The 23,156-nt window shown below is 39.1% G+C and overlaps 4 protein-coding genes across 16 annotated transcripts in view; 3 read left to right on the top strand and 1 right to left on the bottom strand.

Annotated features, from left to right (window-relative positions):
- LOC110830134 (DM4/DM12 domain-containing protein Desiccate) overlaps positions 1 to 2,553 on the top strand; it is a 9,211-nt gene extending 6,658 nt beyond the window's left edge. Inside the window, exons 1-6 of one of the 3 annotated variants that reach the window (XM_087352786.1) lie at positions 7 to 167; positions 413 to 504; positions 1,098 to 1,287; positions 1,777 to 1,975; positions 2,091 to 2,277; positions 2,394 to 2,553. In XM_087352786.1, coding sequence (XP_087208912.1) covers positions 416 to 504; positions 1,098 to 1,287; positions 1,777 to 1,975; positions 2,091 to 2,277; positions 2,394 to 2,553 — 825 coding nt within the window. In that variant the 5' untranslated portion in view covers positions 7 to 167; positions 413 to 415. Of the gene's footprint in view, positions 1 to 6; positions 168 to 412; positions 505 to 1,097; positions 1,288 to 1,776; positions 1,976 to 2,090; positions 2,278 to 2,393 lie in introns of those variants that run through there. The other 2 variants (XM_087352785.1, XM_087352784.1) reach the window with 2 other exon arrangements.
- On the top strand, positions 2,474 to 18,860 carry Clbn (Nuclear export mediator factor NEMF homolog Clbn). Of its 9 annotated transcripts, none has more exons than XR_015536159.1 (18): positions 5,663 to 5,751; positions 6,170 to 6,341; positions 6,432 to 6,634; positions 7,108 to 7,244; positions 7,555 to 7,718; positions 8,223 to 8,426; positions 9,123 to 9,409; positions 9,775 to 9,891; positions 10,469 to 10,665; positions 10,954 to 11,134; positions 11,554 to 11,748; positions 11,837 to 11,979; positions 12,630 to 12,789; positions 13,584 to 13,896; positions 14,474 to 14,766; positions 15,127 to 15,342; positions 15,833 to 18,270; positions 18,776 to 18,860. XR_015536159.1 is itself a non-coding variant. In XM_022064650.2 (17 exons), exons 1-16 carry the CDS (start codon positions 5,678 to 5,680, stop codon positions 15,326 to 15,328), a joined length of 3,042 nt encoding a protein of 1,013 aa, XP_021920342.1. In that variant the 5' UTR covers positions 5,663 to 5,677; the 3' UTR covers positions 15,329 to 15,342; positions 15,833 to 18,860. The 9 variants fall into 9 exon arrangements, 7 of the variants coding, with proteins under 7 accessions (XP_021920346.1, XP_021920345.1, XP_021920342.1 ...); XR_015536160.1 differs by having other exon boundaries at positions 18,771 to 18,860; XM_022064650.2 differs by having other exon boundaries at positions 15,833 to 18,860.
- LOC147873228 (odorant receptor 70a-like) lies at positions 18,690 to 23,156 on the bottom strand. 2 transcript variants are annotated; one of them, XM_087352774.1, is made up of 7 exons: positions 22,785 to 23,156; positions 22,170 to 22,446; positions 21,159 to 21,418; positions 20,964 to 21,063; positions 20,610 to 20,714; positions 20,363 to 20,518; positions 18,690 to 20,104 (listed from the first exon to the last, which is right to left on the bottom strand). In XM_087352774.1, the coding sequence occupies exons 1-7, from the start codon at positions 23,057 to 23,059 to the stop codon at positions 20,024 to 20,026; spliced, it is 1,254 nt and encodes a 417-aa protein (XP_087208900.1). In that variant the 5' UTR covers positions 23,060 to 23,156; the 3' UTR covers positions 18,690 to 20,023. The 2 variants fall into 2 exon arrangements, with proteins under 2 accessions (XP_087208900.1, XP_087208901.1); XM_087352775.1 differs by lacking the exon at positions 18,690 to 20,104 and having other exon boundaries at positions 20,380 to 20,518; positions 21,185 to 21,418.
- Positions 18,905 to 23,156, top strand: part of LOC110833841 (lutropin-choriogonadotropic hormone receptor) — a 137,309-nt gene continuing 133,057 nt past the window's right edge. For both annotated transcript variants that reach the window (XM_087352755.1, XM_087352754.1), the window contains exon 1: positions 18,905 to 18,924. The gene's annotated coding sequence lies outside the window, so the exon portion shown is untranslated. The remainder of the gene's footprint in view (positions 18,925 to 23,156) is intronic.

The raw sequence follows: 23,156 nt of genomic DNA, 5'->3' as shown, positions 1-23,156 counted from the left end.
CTCATGACAGACGAAAGTCACAACAGAAAGATCTTTGTCGTAAGGGACAGTAACAGCCCCCCTTATATAAATATGTTCCGTCAGACACCGAGCGCCAGTCTGTGTTGCCTTCTGTCCAGTATCACGCAAAGACGCATCGGATTTTTTGACGGAATTCGCAAGTCAAAGTAAGAAAATTTCTTTAAACTTACTTGAGAACTAGTAAAATATTGTTTGAGCTCAACAATGAACGCGGTCGAAACTGTGTTCTACCTCCGTGGTCGACTTTTCATTCCTTATCGATTATCGATAGTTGTTCGTGATGTGTTACGTCATTGTTTCAGAGATCGACGTATTCCAAGCAGCATTTATAGTTTTACTGTTTCATCTCATACACTGCCTGACTTGGTCCTTTTGATTTATTATGTTACAGGCGATGGGTACTGCCGTCATCCTCAGTGTAACCTTACTTCTAGTAGCAACTGATCTTTGCCTGTCTGCTCCAAAGAAATATGAAGCTACAGAGTGAGATTTTTTGCTTTAAATGTTAAAATGTTTTTCGTTCTCATTTGTAGTAATTAGACAGATTTAATTGTAATGTCAGATTTACTTAATCAGCCCCTGCAGACTAAGTCTAGCAAATGCCTTGAAAGACATCGTATAAACATATGTACCAAGTTTAGCATATATATACCTCCACATCGTAGCGTTTCACCCAGTGTTACATAACCGTTGTGACTGATTCAGTGTCATTAAATAGGATACTATCTCTGATTTGGTAAACTTTAGTGCTGACCTTCAATATCAAATGTGAGGTTTGAGAATCTCATGGTGGTAAAGATGGGCTTTTTTAATTTTAATTTTTATTAATTTTTAATTTTTTTTTAAATTTATTTATCTATATTTTTTTGGGGGGGGGGGGAGGTAGGTTTTGATGCCTCGCTGAAACACTGGTCTCTGACTTTCAGTCTACGTGGCGTTACTACCCATAACACCAGCGTCGACATCTTCACTGCTGTCAGAACCTCGAACCTCAAGGATAAATTAATTGCGTAAAAATATAAAAATGAAGCCCCGCTCTCACATACGCTGCTCCGTGCGTTATTTCTGTGTTTCAGGGGGTTTCTGCCCAGTCCCAGCAGCTACTTCCTCCAGTCGGGTGATCAGATCGCAATGGAGTCCACTCCAGACAACCGCACAGCGATACAGGAAAGAAGTCACGTGACGGCAGAGTCAAGCAACGCCATAGACGAGAGGCAGCAGGAACCCAGGTTTGGGTTCCTGACCTATGGGGCCACAGCAGTCCAGGTAATTGTAGCGATCTGGTTAGAGCAGCGTATCAGCGTTATCAGCCTTTTGCATTGGTTCAGTTTTAAACCCAAATGTAGTGTACAAGGGCCCCAAAAGCTCAGGAATCAGGTCGCAAGCAACTCGCCACCAATAGCCTGCTCTACATGAAGCTTCCTAAAAATGCGTGCCCTACCGATACGCATTAAAAGACGGCTGTCTTCTGGGTTGTAGCGCCGTGTAATCCGCTAGACGTTTACTGATGTTTCAGAGGTCCAGGGCGATGATGAAGGCAGCAAGGACCTCTGATATGTTGGTAATCTTATAGCGGATTACCCAGAAGACAGCCACGAGAAGCTCAAATCCAACAACGCACGTTTGTCAAAATGCTGGATGAAGTTCAACACCGAACTCAACTCGCTCTCTGGTGCGGGATATTCTTTGATAAGCCGATTGTGTGCCGAGCCAAGGATGACACAGAGCGTCTTGTTTGTTTTGTTTTCCAAGCAGAATCCAGGTACGACAGGTCTGAGCAGTTTGAACGGCCAACTCAAGCTGGATCTTGGCGGAGTCGTGCTTGGCGCCATAATTGGCTTTGGAGCTATCTTTATCCTCCCCAAGATCCTTCACGTGTTTAATACCGGGCATGACGGTACCACAGGTTTTGGCAGTGGCGGCGGCGGCGTCGGCGGCGGCTTTGGATACCGAAGTAAGTAATTATGCGTGGTTTGATCCAAGTTGCCTTTAAAACAAAAATGGCGTGTTAATTATTCTTTAAAATAAATGACAGAGCGAGTAGAAACCAAATGCAATTCTGTCTACAGGTGAAGACGAGAAAAATACGGGAATCATGGACGTTCTGTCTCGAATAGACGAGACGCTTGCCCATTATAATATTGACTCGTCATTGTGTATGCAGAGAGCAGTTTGTACTTACGTGAAATTGGCTTCAGAGAAGGTGACTGACGGATCAGGAAACAATTTGGATGCGCTTGTAGATTCTGTAGCAGGGTGAGTAACTGCAGATTGCAAGTAATGGCTATCAGATGCGCGTAAGTCTACACATCTCAGCTGTCTTGCTTCGCAAACCGTGCGTAATTATAAATTGATTTTGATTTCTGCCCTAGAAGTTCTGTGGTGAATTTCATGCTTGATGGAACAAGTATAAAGCAGGCGGTGGAGATGGGACGGAGTGGCGGAAACTGCGGCGCGATCTATGCGAGATGTCCGTTCACCAAAGAGTCTCTCTTTGCTGCTGTCAAGAGTCTCATGACGGACCAAAAATAATGAAAAGGATTAAGTTATGTTTTTGTTAAGTTTTTATTCAGTGGGTGACGTTGTCTGGTATGTTATTGGTATAATAATTCATGTTTCGGTAAATTACATGTTACACGCGACAGCCATTATTTCTCTAAGGGAATTTTGCATTTTTGGTTGGTATCAACGGAAATTAAAATCTTAGCCTGCATATTTTCGGAAGGAAATTGCAGTGCTCAGAATGTCATGTGTGCTTAATGATTTTCAAAACTAGTAGTCTTATAAGCCAGAATTTTCTATAAAAGGAAAACCATCGTGTATAAATGCACGTCTTTCCTTTTTCATATCGCCGACATTCTCGTTATTGAAGCAGAACACTGCAGTTCGCTGTTTATGCTTATGTTTGAAACATTCCGTCATACAACATACTTCACAAAAAAAAAATTTAACTCATTCTAGGACCTGTGTTACGATTTTGTAAATAAACATACTTACGTCTCCAGGGAGACATTTTTTTTCTTAAAAAGTTACTAAGATATAATGCACACTAAATTGTTTTCAAGGTGTTTATCATTAATGAGTCTGGTATTAAAATTACTTTATACTTTTCAATATAAATAATTCTTTCACAACTGGACTGTTAATTCCTTCATCATGAAGGACAGGAATGAAGTGGGAAAGAGACATACATAACCAAATATTTCTTAGAATTTCTTCTGATATTTTATTTTAAATGGTTAAAAAAATAGACTATTCATGAGTTAATGTCAACAAGTTACTGTAATTCTTGATCTGGTACACTGTATAAAAGATTTTCTAATTTATTCTGTAAGAACACTCAAGGCATATATTTAGGACTATTCTTCAGACAACAAAGATGCTAAGAATGAGTAATACAGAATACATGACTAAGATTAAAAGATGTTCTTTCATTACCATGATAGCTGTCATTGGTCTGGCAGAAAAATATAACTAGTCGAATACAGAGTATTCTTTGAAGGTATATATATTTATAGACATGTATATTTCTGAAGAAAATAAAATTAACCATTACATTGAAGATGGCTGCCTTCTGATATGTTGAACTGTGTAGTTTGGTAGATAATGACTGATGTTTCACAGGACCTCGTTGCCTCCATCTTCAGGATGATGCATGGAAAAGTTGGGTTAGATATTGGAGCAGGTTGGACAAGGCAGAGGTACTGAAGTGATATTTGTGCATCAGATATTGATTTTACACTCAATTCATGAATGGGCAGATTATGATGTAAAGTAATACTGATTATGTGAAGTATTTTGACCATTCACTTTGACTATGTTGTGATTAACAGTTGTCCATGTATTTCAGTGACATTTTCAGTCATGTGTACTTTAATGTACCATAGCAACTTAATGTAGGTTATGTTGAACCCCCTATAGGAGACTGTATTATAAATTTAAGACAAACATCATTTGCTTCCCTTTTGAAAATTAAGTTCAGTAATTATACAGAATTATATTTTGTTGTATCAAATCTTAGACTTAAGATGTATTAATTGCTCAGAAAAAAAAAACTCTTATGAACCTGTAAGTTAGTAAAGAGATTATGTTATTTGTTAATAGAAAGTATTTATAATTTGAAATGTAAGTATTTCAATGTGTTAGCATTCACCATTTTCTTATTATTATTCTACTCTTAGATGAGAAAGCAGTCCGTGGTGGGGTTGGCACTCCATGTACGTAAAATGGACTTGCAAATGGAAAGTATTACCATATTTTTAGAAGCCTAAATAATAATTTGAACTTTATAAAAACATGGTGACAATATTTTTATGTTGTACTTAATAAAATTATTCTCCTACATAATCAATGTGCTGCAGTACTGATTGTTAATCCTAATTTTTGTCTGATGTAGTAAATTGTAACAAATTTAAATTTAAATGCAGTGGGGCAAGAAACAGTGTGCCATAATTAAACATTCTGAAAGGATTGATTTGCATTTTATGTTGAAAGGTATATAATAAATTCTTTGAAAATATAACGAAGTTCAGATATCCGAGAATGATTTCAACAACTCAAAATTCTGTTTGTGGAGAAATTAAAGAGTTGATTTAATTCATGGAATGCTTTCTACATTGCAGTTGAGTATATTTTGACTGCTATAACTGTAATGAGAGCAAATCCTGACCTGAGATTTGAACTAAATATATGCAGCATATGAAGCAGTATTGGTAACCACTGTACTACATGCAATAACGGCATTAAAACTTCCATAACTTGCATATTCAATGTGGGAGTAACATATTAGTGAGGTTATGTATACTTATTGAAATTAAAAAGTTTATAGAATCCAACAATGTAATTTATCGTCCTTAGGAATATAAACGCAAGAAAATTATTATCTCACATTACGTTATCGTGGCAGGAACAAGCTAACATTAATATAGGAATGACACGAAATTCGAGATAATATGGTCTAAATGTTAATGCGATTCAAATTCTGAGCGCCCATTACTTATTGGTGCGCGACAAATGTTCAATTCATTAATTACATTTACGGAAACAAAACGGGAGATAACTAATTCAGGGAATGAAGACTTTAAAATTGTGTAACAATCTGAATTCTTTACTCGTACTCCCAACTGATGGAAACATAACCTATACACAGCCTTGCAAAACATTACCTTGTACGTCAGTAATGTAACTTTCCCCACCAGAGTGCAGATGGCGTCTATTAAGGATTAAATGGGTGCTTGAAAATTAGTCTGTCACAAGACACTGGTTTATCGTTCATTACCGAAAAGAGTAACATTGTGTACCGATCAAAATGAAAACTAGATTTAGCACTTTTGACTTGTTATGTACAGCAAGGGAACTACAAAAGTAAGTTGTACTTGTCGATGACATCGACATCATCACCCTCGTGATAACCTAAGACCTAATTTTTCGGTTACCATATTTCTTGTTCAGTACGTTATAGGTGACGTTTGTGAATTTATTTCATTCAATGCAATTATAAATCTTTTTATGATAGTTATATATCTGAAGAAACAAAAGATCCTTTGAAATTAACAGTGTGGGGTTAGTGTTAAATTTTTGCTGCCACCATCATCAGGGCGATAATGAAGGCAACAACGACCTCTGAAACGTTGGTAAACTTCTACCATACTACACAATGCTGCAACCCAGAAGACAGCCACTTACTACTCATTGCCATGATAACCTAATATCCTACTTATATTTTTACTGGTCAGTAATAATGTACTGTGTACTTAGAAGAAGTGGGGTTTGATTGTGTTTAAGAATTTAGTGGCACTTGTTGACGCTGGTGAAGGAATTAAGATCATCTTGTTTAGAGCACAAAATAAAAAACAGCTGCACCACAAAAAATTGATGTATACAGTTCATTTTCTTAGAAGTAATCAATGAATCAATGTAGCAAGGAATATGAAATTTGGTGTGTGGTTAGATTGTGACAGTATGTTCATATTTTATAAGACACATTTTCTTTTGAAAGTCTGTACTAAATTAGTAGAACTTATTCACAAAAATTCATTGTTTCTACTAGCCTGAGGAAGCATGTGACATATCAAATTCTCTTTGAAAATTTTGATTTAGGTAGAAGTTAACTTATTACATAGAACTGAATTTTTCTATTGTTCTGCAGGTTGATTGGAATGCGTGTTGCCCAGGTATATGACATAGATCATAAAACGTACTTAATAAAACTTCAGAGAACCGAAGAGAAATGTGTGTTACTTCTAGAGTCAGGTTGTCGGTTGCATTCAACTGTATTTGAATGGCCTAAGAATGTTGCACCCTCAGGGTTCAGTATGAAGGTGAGTGGTTCATTACTGTAGCACATTTATGCTGTTAAAAATAGTAATGAGGGAAAAAATAATTTCCTCCCATGTTTGTGCCTCATACAGATGCGTAAACATTTGAGAAACAAGCGCTTGGAGAGCTTGACGCAACTGGGGGTAGACAGAATAGTGGACCTGCAGTTTGGTTCCGGTGAAGCTGCGTACCACGTGGTACTGGAGCTGTATGACCGCGGAAACATAGTGCTCACGGACTGTAACATGATGATACTGAATATTCTGCGACCCCACGCTGAGGGTGAGGAGGTCAGGTATGATTGAAGTGTTACTTCTCTGACTTATACATTTAGTATTTTGAGGGATTGTGCATGGTTTTCTTTTGGAACCTGTTTGTAAACTGCCTGTTTCCGTCCATCTGTCTGTCCATCTGTTGCCCCGTTTAAAATTTGCTGTGTGTTTCCAGTTGGTTGCATTGCAGGGAGCAATGATGGTTGAAGAAATTCATTCTAAGTTTTTGTGTGATTCCTAAGTAAATATTAACAGCCGAATACTGATATTACTTTGTATTTGTTTGGTGGGTTGGCTTTCTTACATGCTGGAAACTTTTTGATGATATCATTATCTTTGTGTGCTTTCCATATGTAAATGTAATTGACATGCGTTTGGTATGATGAGAAATCATTTGAATTTAATTTCGTCGTAGAAGACACACAAATGAATGCTTTTAATATGTTAGTTTTAATTCCCGTAGTACTTGAAGTACTTTTGTTATTGTGTCTGTTAGATTTGCGGTTCGAGAAAAGTATCCATTGGATAGAGTGCACCAACGTGAAGGCCCACCAACCGCAGCAAAGGTGCATAGTATACTGTCAGCTGCCAAACCAGGGGACAGTCTCAAGAAGATTCTTATGCCCCACCTTGGTATGTAAATAAGCGTGATTGGTTGTGTCACAGACTGTTCCTCGTTTCTCACTGCCAAAAACGTGCGTTCGCTAATTTATTTGTAACATTTGCGTTTGGCATTGATGCACACTTTCACCTGTTTTATTCAGTCTGTATTTAGACTAAATTACTTGCAGGTTGCTGAACGTACTGGAAACACGCTTAGTGGGTTCCACGTCCTGTACAGTGAATAGTTTTTGAGGAAATTAATTATCAGTCACTCGTTGGATCATTCCGTCTCCCCGCCCTTTAAAGACGATGCGCGTCTCTGAATGTGATTTCTTTTCAGATTATGGTCCAGCAGTGATTGAACATGCGTTACTCAAGGCAGGATTCAACGCTGGCTGCAAGCTTGGTAAAGGATTTGATTTGGATAAAGACGCACCAAAACTGTTTGCAGCCCTGACAGAAGCAGACCACTTGTTAGATCAGGCTTTACAACAAGAATCAAAAGTACGGCAAGAAGTTATTTTTACATGATCTCAAAATTCTCAACAAAATTCTGTATAATGGTAGAAAGGTGATTTAACCTGAGTGAGAACTCAAATTAATATCATATTTAATTACTTAATTCACATGCATTTTTTATTACATATTATGATGACAAACCTGGGCATGTGATTTATGTGAGTGTTGACAACCAATTAAAAATGTGCGCAGAACATGACAGTTCTCTTGTGTTTGCTAGAATTTGACCTTTGGCATTCAACCAAGATAACTAAAGTAACAATGTTAACCAAAATTTTGAAGATGGGGGTGGTATGTTCCTCTGAAGTATTGGTGTCTGCGTACAAGTCTTCGCGGTGTTACAGTTCAGCAGACGAGTGTTGTTACGGTAGCCTGAAGACTTCGCAACCAATGATGGAACTTTTCACTTATAGCAATTATCGAACTGCAGTAGGACTGTTTCTCGGTGTATTGGGCGAGTACGTAAGTTGACAAATGTTGTCATTCTAGGGTTATATCATACAGAAAAGAGAGAAACGTCCTCTGCCAGATGGGGGTGAAGAAGACTTTTTTTCAAACCAAGAGTTTCATCCAGTGGTGTTTGAGCAGCACGCTGGATTGCCTGTACGGGAATTTCCCAGCTTCGATATGGCTGTTGACGAGTTCTTCTCTACACTTGAGAGCCAGAAGATTGACATGAAAGCCTTGCAGCAGGTATTGGCACTTACACGTGCACATTAATGCATCATAATGTCTTACATCATACACTTAAAGTTTTTGAGCTTGGATCTGCTTCCATATTTATGGAATTTATTATAAAGTTTCTTGTGATTCTTGTCTGGGTGTTGCTCTGTTTATGTTACGAGTGTGTTCTGATGAACCGGGTAGCTCAGTCAGTATATTGACTGACCGTGGGCTGGACAATTGGGGTTCAATCCCTGACAGGGGCAGAGGACTTTTCTTGTAGCCTCTGGGGCCCACCCAGGCTCTTGTCCAATGGGTACCGGGCGTCCTTTCGCCCCGGGGGTAAAGCGTGGCTAGGGCGCGACGCTGACCGCTCACCCCCGTCTAGTACCAAGGTTTGAAAATGAGTAGGAGCTATACGTCCTCTCCCCCCAAGCGCCTACATGGCATATAGCGAAAAAAAATTAATGGGGGGCTATATTCTGTTGGTCTTGTGCCCTGAATTAACTTAGCTGATCACCTGACAAGATTTTTACAGTTTATGAAACATCAATATGTTTTGCCTATCTGTAAGTTCTGGAGTACCAAAATTTAATGCGTTGAAAAAGGTCACTTTTTCCGTCAGTCACTTTATTTTAAAGTATGAAGGACATTACTTTTTATTTTATACCGTGAAATGACAAGTGACATTCTATTATGAACTGATCTGAGACACATTTTTTACAGGAGCGTGAAGCTATGAAGAAACTTTCAAACGTGCGCAAAGATCATGACCAAAGATTGATGGACCTCACACGCACGCAAGAGACGGATAAGCACAGAGCGGAGTTGATCTCTAGAAATCAGCAGCTTGTGGACAATGCAATCCTTGCTATACGCAGTGCGTTGGCCAACCAGCTGCCGTGGACTGACATTCAGAACCTGATAAAGGAAGCGCAAGCCAAGGGAGATCCTGTGGCCTCTAGTATCGTGGGGCTTAAGCTGGAAATAAATCATATCACAATGAAGCTGAGGTGCGTTGTGGTTGTAACAGTGAGAACCATGGTTCTTATTCTTGGGGTATCTCATTTCAGGCTGAGATTGGATTTGTTTGTTGATGTGGTTTTTATTCTGTCTTCATACTCGTTCGTCATACCTTTTCTTACGTATAACATTTTGTTTGTAGATTGTTATTATTTTGTTTTGTTGGAATATCTCTGTATTTTGCTGACAGAGTTTAATTATGTTTCTCGTGATTCTCGCTGTAAACAGCATTTATTTCCTTAGACGTCATTAAACAGTTAATCTTTGCAGTGAAGTGTTGTTTTTTTCTTTGAAGTGTGAACTGAATCTTTTGATACGCTTCAGATCGGCTTTAGGTTTCGCCGTTTTATTTCAGGGATCCGTATGCCGAGGAAGATTCATCGGACGTGGAGGGGGACGGTGACAAGATGGAGCTGAAACCGATGCTGGTGGACATTGATCTTGATCTGACTGCGTTCTCCAATGCTACCAAGTAAATTCAATTCAATTCAATTCAATACTGATGTTTTGTATAGTATCTGGCTGTTTACTGAATTCTTATTTCTTTCATATGATTTTAAAGGGACAATTGAATATAAATTAGGTTACGAAAAATGTGATAATTCTACATGCACCTCAGATTTCTTCCTTCTGCTTTTATTACAAAAACTGGCGTGTTATTATATTCATAAATTAAAAAAAAAACATTTGTAATCAAACAGAAATTGATTCCGTCATTTCTGGGAGAACAGTATTAGAATAATTATGTTTTCAGTACTGTACCCCATATATTGAAATCCGTGTTTAGGTACTGTCTGTATTATACGAAAGCCAGTTTAATATTTCGTGTTTTCTTGTGGTCACATTTTTGTGATATGTTTCAAAGCAGAAACCAGTGTTACAGATGAACCTATGAATTTAGTATTGCAGAGCAACATTCTTTGTAAAAGAAAAGGAAAGAATAGGAGAAAATTACACGTTGAGGAGCTTCCCAAGAAGGACTCTGCTGTGTGGAATTACGTGATGAACCATTGTCCATGTTTAATTTGATGTAATGGTTTGTCTTTCAGATACTATGATAAGAAGAAAAGTGCCGCTAAGAAACAGCAGAAGACACTGGAGTCGCAAGGTAAAGCTCTGAAGTCCGCTGAGAAGAAGACGAAACAGACTCTGAAAGAAGTTCAAGCTATGACGAACATCAGCAAAGCGAGAAAAATCTTCTGGTTTGAAAAATTTTTCTGGTTTATCAGTTCTGAGAATTATCTAGGTAGGTGTGAGTGCTTTTACGTGCGTTTTGCTAGGGTCTTGAAGGTTCTTGTTGTCCGAATCATAATTTTTCTTTGGATCGCTTCTGGTTATGAAATGGCGTGCCGTAAATGTGCTTTAATCTTATAGCATTTTGACTTCAAGAAGTGTTCTCGGGAAAAAAATGATCGTGTAAATATAAAGTTTACACCTTTACATTAAAATTAAAATGGTATTTGTTTTAAGGAGTTCTCTTTATCAGAAATTGATTTGTTCTTTTGATAATAACATGGAACTTCATATTGACCAGTGATTGGCGGGCGGGACCAGCAGCAGAATGAGCTGATCGTGAAGCGTTACATGCGGCCGGGCGACATTTACGTGCACGCTGATATTCAGGGTGCTAGTAGCATCGTTATCAAGAACCCCGCAGGGGAACCTGTACCACCGAAAACACTGAATGAAGCTGGTTCCATGGCTGTCTCGTACAGGCAAGTACAGGCAAAAGTTTGATTGTAATGTTCTGATTTACACATTATTCTTCATTATGCAAAAATAAGTCTCTCTGTTATAATATTGTGTGTGTTAAACAGGAAGTTCAGGGAGATCACATGATACTTTTCTTTAAATTCTTCAGTTTACATGGTGAGGTTACGATTGGCTGTAAGTCAGGCCTTTTATAGTGTTTAGTGGTCCATATCTGTGCGTAGCCTCCAGTAGAACAGTTTCCAACGATGTTAGTTATAGTCTTGTGACAATATGTCAGTCGATTCAAAAGTTGTTACAGGTTGACGGACACGTGGATCCGATGATAACGTAATCAAAAGAAATGTTTGTGTTATTTAAGATGACTTATTATTGAGGGGCATTTAATAAATATGTGTAACAAGGGTTTATTGTGCCTGTTTAGTGTTGCCTGGAGCGCGAAAGTTGTGACAAATGCGTGGTGGGTGGAGAGTAGCCAGGTGTCTAAGACAGCCCCCACTGGAGAGTACCTGACCACAGGCAGCTTCATGGTCCGGGGCAAGAAGAACTATCTGCCCCCCTGTCACCTTATCTTGGGCTTCAGCTTCCTGTTCAAACTAGACGACAGCTCCGTGTTCAGGTGAGATATGATGGTGTTAATGTTTAGGTTGAATATTCAAATAAAGTTGAGCTTTGTTTCATCGCTCTGGAAATTCTGTTGATTCCAGACATAAAGATGAGAGGAGAGTCCGGGGAGCGGAGGATGATGCGTCTTCTGTAGCCACTATAATGGATGTCATGTCCATAACTACATCAGAACAAGAGGAAGAAATTGAACTGGTAGACACTGAAGATGAAGGTGAGGAAAATGGTAAGCTGTATCAAGTTATTCTATATGGCAGAATTAAAGGAATCCGTATTATTTTTTTGTTGTATTTTGTTAAATATGTGCTGTACTAACAGTTGTTTCAAATCAAAGTTTTAGAACTCGGCACTCCCTACAAGTGGTAGATTTTGAGAAACATTATTTTATTAATTTTTTATATAAAATTCATAGCGACCTTTGTTCCACCTGTTCATGGTGGTATTCCTGGGTTACGATGCCATGCTGACTTTGTCAGTTGGTACTAATGTCTCAGAAAGTTATTCTGTCTTTGTCTTCAGGGCATCACAACCCAAAAGATCGTCACCGACATTTCCACCACTATGAGAATCTGAAATTGTATTTATCCCACCTTCTTATTTTGGTCCATTTCACAAGTAGACAGTGTTTTATCGGTGGAACTTTCACTTCGTAATTGTCCCTGACACTGCACTGTTGCCGTCACTGAGTCATCTTAATTATTGTAATTGTGTTCTTGATAAAATTCCTTCAACTTCTCGTTTGTACAGTTCACAAATATTCGTCATTGCCCAGAATGTGCCTTCATTTTCTTACTATGATATGCGCTTCACTTTTTCCACCTTAATACTCGACGTTAAAGTAAGATTTTGTGTTTGTTTCATGTGATGGTGGGACAGAAGATAATTCGGAACTTTCAGATGTTAAACTGAACGACGAGAATGAAGAAGGAAAACGCACCAGGAGTAATGCGAGCTCAGAAAACAATGAAGAAACGGAGGACGGAAAGGTGGAATTTCCTGATACAGAGATAAAAATTGAACACGTCAGAGGTGATCAGTAAGTGTGACGTCCTTATTTGTCTAAGTGTGAGTTTTTGCGTGGGTCATTTTTAATAAGGGAAGAAGGAGGGAGGTGGATAAGACTCGATTACAACTCAGTCGAGTAGCGCTGCTATTCTTATGGCAGGTGGTGAGAGACTACAACCGCAGTTTCTCATGAGCAAAATAAAGTTTTCCTCGTATATTCTTTGTTGCAATGACTGCCCAAAATATCCTCAAAGTTTCACACAGTACCATGTTACTAAACGCACGTTCAGGTTGTTACTCAGCTGCGTGTACTGAAACTTCTTTGTCTTCACTGTCGGCATGTTTTGCCCTATCGACAGAATGAGATCATGCTCTTGTATTGTTTATGTATCCGTATTCCCACTGTCTAAACTAACATTTATAATTCATTTCCTTCTTCCATGGGTTTATCCATACATACTTAAGCCTCTCTTTCTGTAAACAATGAAGAGAGCGGGGTAATAATTTGAATTAACTGCTAATTTGTATCCTTCACCAAATAATATCAGGAAGATAAAATCAAGGAGGATAGGATGGGCAGGGTAGGTGAAAAATGTATGCAAAATTTTGGCTGGAAGACCTGAAGGAAAGAGACCAATCAGAAGACTTAGGTATGGATGGGAGGATGATATTAAAACGGATGTTAAAGATTGGTGGCAGACTGTTGTAAACCCGGTAATGAACTGTCTGAGCGTAATATCGGTTTCTGAAGGCGCGCTTTGCTTTATGTTGTTTCTTAGTTACACCAGTTAGTGTGTGAATGCATAGATTCGTATTTATGTTTAGGATCACGCTACATGCAACCACGACAAGACTGTTTCAACCACTTGAGCAGTCATCAGAACCGCAGGTGGTCTTCCTTGGTGACAGTAAACCTATCAGTATGAATCCTTTGCCTTCAAGTCATCGGAGGAGAACGAGCATCAACAAATCACGCGCGAACAGTGTTCAGGAAGGCGATGACAAGGAAGAAAACGAAGTGCAAGCAAAACAGCAGCAGCACTTGAAACGTGGTCAGAGGGGGAAACTGAAGAAGATAAAAGAGAAATACAAATATCAAGATGAGGAAGAAAGGAAGCTAAGGATGGAAATTCTACAGGTACTCTCTCTTTGTCTAATTTTGGTTGTCTCCGCTATTGATATGGTCAGAATCTTTCACAAAATGGAGCTCCCGCGAGTCCATGTAATTGTACTAACAATTATACATTATCACGCAGGTTAGTTTCAGTTCTGTGTGTAACGCTGTTTGTTCATGTTTTCAGAAAAATGTGTCTGTGGTTCACTTACTACTGCTTTGAAGCAGTCATTTGATGTTCTCCGACAAAATTGTAACCTTCGTTTTCAAACTTCTAAAAGTTCATCTCAGTCTCGTCCGTGGGTCTCATTCTCTTGAGTTGTATAAGGCTGTTGAAAGAAGCATGTGGCGTCAAATATTTTGTACATTATTGGTGATCATTTACTCTGCATAAATTTTGGAAGGTGGCTGCCCTGATCATGGTGACAGTAAGGCCTTCTCAAATATCAGTCAATATCTACCAGATTTCATAGTGCAGCGTTGAACTTCGTAGTCGTCAGTGCGAAAACCTGAAATCTCACACTTGGAAATATTTTCTGTGGAATTAAGTTTCGAGAAGAGGATTTGCTCTATGTGGTATGTAGTTCTGCCTCTTTGTTAGTCTGCAGGTACTGGAAAGGACAACAAGAAGGGGAAGAAATGTAAGGTTGCAAGTGGCAAGGATTCGGCTAAAGTAGAAAAGAAGATGAACGCTCCACAGGTACCAAGAGCGGCTCCGCCTCAGAAAACCGGGGCAGATGGAGAGGAGTCGGACGGGGCGGAAGTAGTTGAGGAGGTGACGGTAACTGCTGATGTTGACATGCTGGACTCACTGACGGGATTGCCAGTACCCGAAGATGAGCTACTATTTGCTATACCTGTGGTGGCACCTTACAACACCCTCCTAAATTATAAGTAAGTGTTCTGAATCAGTAACAAGCTATATGGTCTAATACGCAGCAGAATGTTGGTGGTGGTGGTGATGGTGATGTTTGTTAAACACTGAGCTTATGCTGTATAGTCTGGTAGAAATGACTTACATTTTGTAAGTACTCGATCGTATGATGCGGGCTATAAGCACCTCTGAAATTCTGTTCAGTTTCTACCAGACTATTTGGTGCATCGTCTCAGTAGATAGCGAACTTCATACTCATTGCCACGAGAACCTGAAGTCCGACTGTACTTAAAGGCTGTTTTCTGCCATTCAACGTATCTCTCAAAAGAACACTGCACGAGGGATCGAAGAGTTTTTATACTTCATGCTTAACTTGACAGGTTTAAAGTGAAGTTGACTCCAGGCTCAGGCAAGAGGGGAAAGGCTGCAAAGACAGCAATAAACATGTTCCTGAAGGAGCGCACCACAACGGCGAGAGAAAAGGATCTCATACGAAGCGTGAAAGACGAAAACCTGGCTAGGAACCTACCGGGAAAAGTGAAGTTATCTGCTCCCCAACTGCAGAAGTTGTACAAGAAATGAAATTTTGTGCCCAGGTATGTGAAAAGAACACAGGAGTTTATTCATTGTACTCTTTCACGTTTTAGAAAAGGCGTGTGTTGATTTTACGTGCGTGTTTTACAGCCAGCAACTCTTTCAGGACACCAGAAGCGAGGCTGTGATCGGTTTGATGTCATGTCACCGCAGGATTGCTGCTGTTGCAGGTTTATAGTCTTTTTTATTTAAACTGTTTAGTTAAAGTACGTAGTGTACAATAGTTAAAAATATAAAATAGATTTATTATAGTGGGTTTCGTTGTTAACTTTATTTCCATGTAAATAAAAGGACTGCTATTTTTCTTCAACTGAACAAGAACTCATGTGATTGGATAATGATCTCAGCCAAGTCCTATCACTTTTCTTCACACGCATTTCTGCCATCACTGCACAAACTTTCCCTTCGCATTTAAGCCAATTGTGCTCATCTTCCTGAACAGCGTGATTGTTCTTTTAGTTTAGGCCTTTTGTTGTTTCTTTCATGGTCCAGAGCAGGTGGTGGTCTGAAGGGGGCCAATTCTGGACTGTACGGTGGTTGCGGGAGCACTTCCCATCAGAATTTTGCAGTTGCATCCGATGTCAGATGTGCGATATGAGGGCGTGCTTTTTTGTGTTGACTGACGACAGTGCTTTTCATGGGCGATAGGAGTATAATGACTAGCTACAGGCTGAATGACTGGGGTTTGATCCCCAATGGGGACATAGGATTTTTCCTCTAGACTCTACATCCACGCCAGCTCTGGGGCCCACCCAGCCTCCTATCCGATGGGTCTGTGGGTAAAGCACGGACAGGGCGTGATGCTGACCACTCACCCCCATCTTGTGCCGAGGTCAAGAAAGAGGAGGAGCTATACCTCCACTCCCCGCCCAAATGACCTACATGGCATGTAGCGGGATGGCTTTAATCTTTTTTTAGTTGTCAAGAAGTGTCTTTGCTGTGTTCACATGAGCTTACTATTGGATCTTATCCGAAGTCACGTGAATCAAATCCACGTCTCCGAGATCTGTTTTATTATTATCCTCCCATCTACACCAAGACCTCCCAAGTTGACTTCTCCCGTCATGTTTTGTAACTAAAATTTTGTATGTATTTTTCATCTCTCCTGTGTATGTTACATGTCCTGACCATCTTATAATCCTTGATATGATTATCCTAATAATAACTGATGAACAGTATGGATTATGAAGCTCTTCATTACGTTATGTTGCATAGTTTTGTACCTTAGTCCTCTACCTTTTTGTTACAAAACAAAGTTCTCAGGTGTAATTAAATTTTTCTATAATTTTATTATTACATACAAGTACCCATGACTTAAAGACTGCTGAGGCTTTCGGTATTCCACCACACGCTGAAGCCAGTGTCTGGTGTCAGGTATTCTGTTGTGTCTAGGAAATGGGGCTCAGATGGCATGATTTCATAAAAGCGTGTTTGCGTCAAGCATACGCATATAAAGAATTAACTTCAGTTGACATGAAATTATTGAGACATTCTCATAATTGAGGTTCTCCGTTATCAAATATGTATAATCTTTATACAGTGAAAATTAAGGCTACTTTTTACACACAATGAATCAATAAAGAATGAAGTTTGAAATAATAACTCAATTATCAGAGGAAGGTGCTCATTCTTAGGAAGTTTTGCTGCATTATGGACATAATTAATGTTCACAGTTGTTTGAAAGTTTTTAAATATTTGAATACTGGGCTGTCTTCGTGTGAACTCTGTACAAACTTTCATGCTAACTTGTGATGGGAGGAGTGGGCTACTGAAGTGTAGATGTTAATGTGTTCTTGAGTCTTGTTCTGTGATAGTTGAAGTTGTATTGCCCCTGTGAAGGACATAAGTTGCTCATCATTTATGACTTTCATTAGTAGCACAAACAAACTTTTCCATTCCCACCATTGGCATAGATCAAGTTTTAGGCTTCTGAAGAATTGTCCCTTACAAGTTAGAAAATGTGCACAGTATTATGTGTAACTCACTGCATGAAATGAAAGTTTTTATTCCAAAAATTTTTCTGCTACAAATTTTCTAAGAAGTTGAGCATATAATGGTACAGTAAACCCTCATAATACCCCACTCATTATACCAAAGAATTGCATACACTGCAGGCATGATAATGTCTCCTAAGATGAAAATTACATAAATGTTCTTGCCTATAATGTGGGTAACATGGCCATTATCAAAGCTGTCCCAAGACACGTGCTCTATACAACAAGGGTACACTACACATGAAAACTCAAACAAACATTGCTTTTCAAGAATTTATATTTTATGCAGTAATGTTTACCTTCTTCATAATGATTTAATGTGATTAAGATATTACATTTGTCCTGTTATATGAATATTAATCATAAATGTATGTAATTTTTTTCTTTCCTAATTTAGCAGAGGTAGAGAGAGACCTCTGGTGGAGTTCATTCCAACAGTTGTTTTGATAAGCCGTCGTCGATGAATATTTTGTTATTGTTGTCGGTAGAGTTTTCCTGTCAGGATAAATATAGAATTCGGCGTTCCTTGGCCTGATTTTTCTTTTAACGTTGTTTTCTCATAGGTCATCAATTAAGGTGTAGGTAAATAAGGAACGTGCAGCAGTTTGATTGACTAATCATATCGATAGTTTATTAGAATATCGAATTTGGTAGAAATATGATATCATGACATTGGTAACCCTGGAACGTTTGTAATTCCTTCCGTAGTGAGGTTCGTGTTGTGATGTTTTTCTGTATAAATTTTACGCTTTGTCAGTGATAGGAAGTGCTGAAAACACATTCTTATGCATACCGATTAAAAGTGAAGTGTCCTTTTTTATATAAAATATGAGATGACGCAGTGCTGCTGTTCAGAACTGGGTTAATTTAATTTACAGTTGCACCGGTTACTGACGCGGCATCTTACGCTCATCACCAACATTGAAATTTATAATGGTTTGTTTATTAACTCGGTTTTATGAAGAGTCTGGGGGTTAATTCCGTTAGAATGTGTTAAGTGTAACATCAAAATTCAATCACCGGTCACGCGTGAAGTTGAGTGAACTGGAATGCTTTGAATAATTTTTGGTTGCAAACAACGTCGCAGTCAAGCTGTACTCGGGAAGGCCCGCTTTCAAATCTCAGTTTTTCTTGGCTTTCCTTAGTCCCTCCAGGCAAATTCCAAAATAATACTATGAATTTGGCCAACACCTTCCAGATCTATGATTTGAATCTATAGGCTATGGTTTGAGGCACTTATGCCATAAAAAGTACTGAATTGTGTGCTTCAGGAAATTCTGGATGTTTCAAATATGGTGGGATTTGGGGATTTCTTAGGCCAATAGTAATTGTAAAAATTAATGTGGACCCATACATTAAAGTTTTGGTAATCATTCTTTATTTTTAAACTTAAAATCTTGCTTTGTGCTCCAAATTTTTTTTTGATTTATGCCTAGTATAGGCTATAGTGCTTCAGGGAGTGGGGTCATCAGTCCATAATGACAGTAATTAGCTATACATTCTCATTTGGGATAGTATCCCTGTGTGTGCGCAGAACCACATCGGTGCACACGTCTGAACACCAGGATCACAAGAGCCAAGAGGACTTCGGTAAGTAGTTTGAAGTTATGCTTGTGTCTTTACCATTTTGTGTTTTCCACAGTGAGCTACAGCCCCTCAACATGCTACTTGATATTTTGCCTCTGAAAACATGCTTTTTGACTATGTTGATTTTGGAAGTTTGGCTGGAGGCCAATCGTCTGTCCGCTTATGTGTGAATTGACACAGGTACTCTGTAATGACAATTTCTTCTCATTCAAATGATTGCATAAAATTAATTTCAGCAGACTGCACCCTTCTTTTGTAACTCATTGTATACTCTTTAAATTTCACTTCCATAAATCAGGAAGGCAATTGTAAGTAATTTATATAAAACAGACATACAAGCTGCAAGTCTGAAGACAGGAATCTTCAGACCCACCCCAGTGAAGTCAGTTATAATTTCTCAGATATTCGCAGAAAGTAGTTTAGAAATGAATTGCACGTGACACACAAATGAACATAGGCACAAATATGCACACTTGTGTAAAAGACTGAAAATTCTCCATGATTGTTATCCATCAAGCAGAGCTTGGTAGTCCAGGTGTGTCATGAATTGAAATAATGTATCCAGTCATGGCCAAAATGTGGCTTAATTATTATTGCAATTGTGAGAACAGCTACTTGATATTAACCCTTCCATGATTAATTAATAGCCGAGAAACTGCGAGCTGTTCTTCCCGTTAATAACAGCGAACTGTACACCACATTATCAACGTTAATCCTTCACGACAGAAATGCTGCGACACTTTTGGGCGTTATCTTGTGTGACCAGCTGGAAGAGAGCTCACATTTCAAGCTTGCATCGACATTGACCTGGCCGAGCTCAATTTCCAAGAACGCCCGCAGCGTCACAAATTGAAGGCCATTTAGAGATATTATTAAATAGATGAGCTACAACGTATCGCATTTTTAATGTGTTGACGGTAAAATATTGTGTTAGAGAGCAGTGGTCGATTCTTCCTCGGAAGTAATTTTCAATTGAGGTTATAGGAGGTCTGTGTGTTTCGGCGCTAGTAAGACGTGTAGAATAGAATTGATATGAGATAGCATTTAATAAATGGAATTGATGCTGTGAGGAAGATTTTGCTACACATTGCAGATTGTTCTTCTATTCGGTGCCACTTTCTTTTATGTTTTTGTCTTTCATGTTCAGAAGAAACATGAAGAAAGATGCGGATTGGTTCATCATCTGTTGACAAAGAGAAAGGACACGGTGTTTAAACAGCAGTTGAACTAAAGGAAAATAATTAATATAATGGGGCATGACAGCCTGCCGAAATTTTATTATTGATTCCTGGCGTTTATGTTTTTTCAGCATTTTAATAGGAATTTAAACACGATTGGCTACGAACTATGTTATAGTGCCAGTAGTTGATTTGCAGAAAGACAAATTGCAGTGAAACTTAATCGTACATTCAAGTATTTAGTTTAGGAAGATTCTTCTTACATTCATCATGGTCTTGTTGGAGACTGGAACAAACTTGCCAGCCGTGAGTGTAAACTCCTTGTTGGCTTTGGCGATGATGAACATCAGACAGCGTTGGAAGGAGACGGGAGTTCCCACCCAGTCGCACCCCCAGGCCGCGTCTCTGACACTTTCAGCCTGAAACAGTTGACGTGTAATTATAGCGGACATACCTGGCCATTATTTAAGAATAAAATTACCACATGATGTTGGGTAAATTGTCACTTACTTGTTCTGAAAGCTGTGTCCCAAGACTGCAGAATATAAATGTGCTTCCCATCATCAATCCGTAAACATACGCGGCTTGTGCCAGATCGGTGTGGTCTCCCAGACTCTGCAGAAAACAACGGGCATTAAAACCAGCAGACGTCTTAAGGTCTTAGTGAATTACACTCATACCGCGTGTTATGTTCGTATGGCGTGGTCTCGTCACGTCCTTTGTTTAATCATACAATTGTATTTGGCACAGTTGCTATATTCTTGTTTTATATTTAGAAACTATATTGGGAAATGTTTGATACTGTTGAACGGACTGAAAGTGGGCCCACCATTCATACAGTAGCTAGACTAAAACACACGTTACCATGACAGCGGAGAATGCGATGAAACACATTGTGATTAGCATCATCAGGAACAAACCGCATAACGTGAAGTTCATTGTGTCTTCTAGTGCGCTCATGTACCTGAAATTGAGCAGAATTAAGATGAGATCGTCCGAAATAGACTCTTTTTTGCCGTAACTGATGCTGGATACAGTGATTGCATTATATGTACGTACTGCATGATAAGTTGGTGATGACGTACGCATTCATTGAGCTGTTTCTGCATGTAAAAGAACACATTTTGAATTCTTGCGTCTTGGCCAGTCTCATCTTTGTCTCCTGATTGAGAGTTCTGTTGTGACGTGATGCTTTTCTGTGCAATGGCCGATAGTTTCGCCTTGAGCTTCTCCAACTGACTGCACGCAACGCACACTAACACGGCGTACAGGATAGGGAACCCGAAAAATACGCTCTGTAATTGCAGTGATGCAATCACCTGGAGGGTAGAAGAACATTGGATTTTACTTAACCCCTTAAATCATAGTAGGACATGTCTTTCACAATCTGTGATTCTGCAGGGATAGCTTTGGTTGGGTTGCGTTGGGTTAGGTTACGTCAATATGAATTGGGTTAGGTCTCCAATGACAGTTATCGTCACTACGCTTGGCGTCGGTTTACCAACGTCGTGTTCGATGGAATTTCGAGGTTCGTTCGAGCCACAAATGACCTCTTGTGGGGGCGTCGCGACGCTCGGCTTCGGTTTTCAAACTTTATATTCACCGGTGCTATATAAGGCGCCCTTTAAAGGCTTCTGGGCTAAAAGGCGTCGCTACGATCGGCGTCTGTTTTACATAATCGACTATAGTGCCATCTGTAAGCTGAACTGTGAAAATGTTGGCGTTTTTTGAACGCGTCGCAACGCCTATCGTCATTCCCGTACGTTGATATTAAGTTATATTACTTCACCTCGAATTGGTGTTTGGATTTTTTCGGAGATACATTTAAAGTGAACGAGATTCTACTTGTCTTCGACTCAAAACCGCTTAGACAATCTCCAGAGAGCACCATTTACTTGATATATAGGCTTAAATATCACTTTAATTTTTAAATACATTAAATTGTAACTTTTATCGTCATGTGGGTTCAAATTTCTTTACATTAATAGTTGATTGGATGGAATTGTCACGTCGCAACTTAGTTCCGATGCTTTTGAATCAGATAACAAAATTACAGGAGCATTATCTTACCTGCGAAAGAATTATTAATTCGTACACTGGGCTGGTAGAAGAGTCGAAAGGATACCACGCTCTGAACACGAACTCGTGAGAGAGCGCTATTCGCACGGATGTCTGGATCACGTGATACACGATGGTGAAAATAAAGAAGTTTTTGCTGACGTTCTGAATGTGCGTTATCAGTCCACCCCACGTATGTCGTCCAGTGTCAGGATCTTTGTTCGGCACGTCTTCCCATGTGAAGAGTTCAGTGAGATGAATCAACCACTCAAATTTGACCATACGGAATCTGAAATCCATAACAAATTAGTGTTTTCGAGAAAGAGCTGGGCGTTCACGTATGTTCACTTAGGTTAATGCTGAACGTGTGTTCAAGGTCTGAAGTTGGCTGTTTTCTGGAATGATGCGCCGTGTACTCTGGTAGAAATTTATTGACGTTTCAGAGGTACTTACCCTGATAATGGAGGAAGCCAATATATCTGAGACGCAATTGAGTAAAAAAAAACCTAGCTGTATCATCATCACTGTTGTTGTGTGCTAAAACAATTGATTATTAAAATATTTATCTTGGAACACATTAATAATATTTCATTTGCAAGTAATTGTATCCGACCTTGTAAGAACTACCTGATATTGAAATACATCCAGAAAATTAGGACGCTTGAAAGAATGACACGAAATGTCTTCATGGCTTCCTGTAAGTCGTCACTGTTTAGGACGTAGTCCATTATCATAGCGAGAAACATGATATATGAGGAGATCATCACCACAGAGTTGTACATGCAGTTGATCCTTGATGGACTCTCGACGCAAATGGAGACACCACCCAAACGCAAGATGAATAAAGTTACGCGGAAACGGTTCTCAGTCAGTTTACTTGTGTTTGGTTGCGTTGTTTCCATATTGTAACTAATTTGCCAGAAAGAATAATAATTTACGTCGTGTTGTTGAATGCTATCACACCGGAAGGAACCTATGATAGGCAGATCGACAGTTCAA

This window comes from Zootermopsis nevadensis, unplaced genomic scaffold (genome assembly GCF_977971745.1).
Source record: "Zootermopsis nevadensis isolate Lab colony 2312 unplaced genomic scaffold, Znev_1.0 Znev_ptg000021l, whole genome shotgun sequence".
Taxonomy (NCBI): Eukaryota; Metazoa; Arthropoda; class Insecta; order Blattodea; family Termopsidae; genus Zootermopsis; species Zootermopsis nevadensis.
Note: the sequence above shows the minus strand (reverse complement) of the source record. Positions and strands in the feature narration are given on the sequence as shown.

Excerpts from the sequence above, each read along its gene's own strand:
- Clbn (XM_022064650.2), top strand. The coding sequence starts at position 5,678 with ATGCTGCAACCCAGAAGACAGCCACTTACTACTCATTGCCATGATAAC. Across the intron at positions 7,719-8,222 it reads CTTTACAACAAGAATCAAAA|GGTTATATCATACAGAAAAG; the intron begins GTACGGCAAGAA and ends TTGTCATTCTAG. Across the intron at positions 9,892-10,468 it reads GCGTTCTCCAATGCTACCAA|ATACTATGATAAGAAGAAAA; the intron begins GTAAATTCAATT and ends TTTGTCTTTCAG.
- LOC147873228 (XM_087352774.1), bottom strand. The coding sequence starts at position 23,059 with ATGGAAACAACGCAACCAAACACAAGTAAACTGACTGAGAACCGTTTC. Across the intron at positions 20,519-20,609 it reads GGACACAGCTTTCAGAACAA|GCTGAAAGTGTCAGAGACGC; the intron begins GTAAGTGACAAT and ends CAACTGTTTCAG. Across the intron at positions 20,105-20,362 it reads CCAACAAGACCATGATGAAT|ATGATGAACCAATCCGCATC; the intron begins GTAAGAAGAATC and ends CTTTGTCAACAG.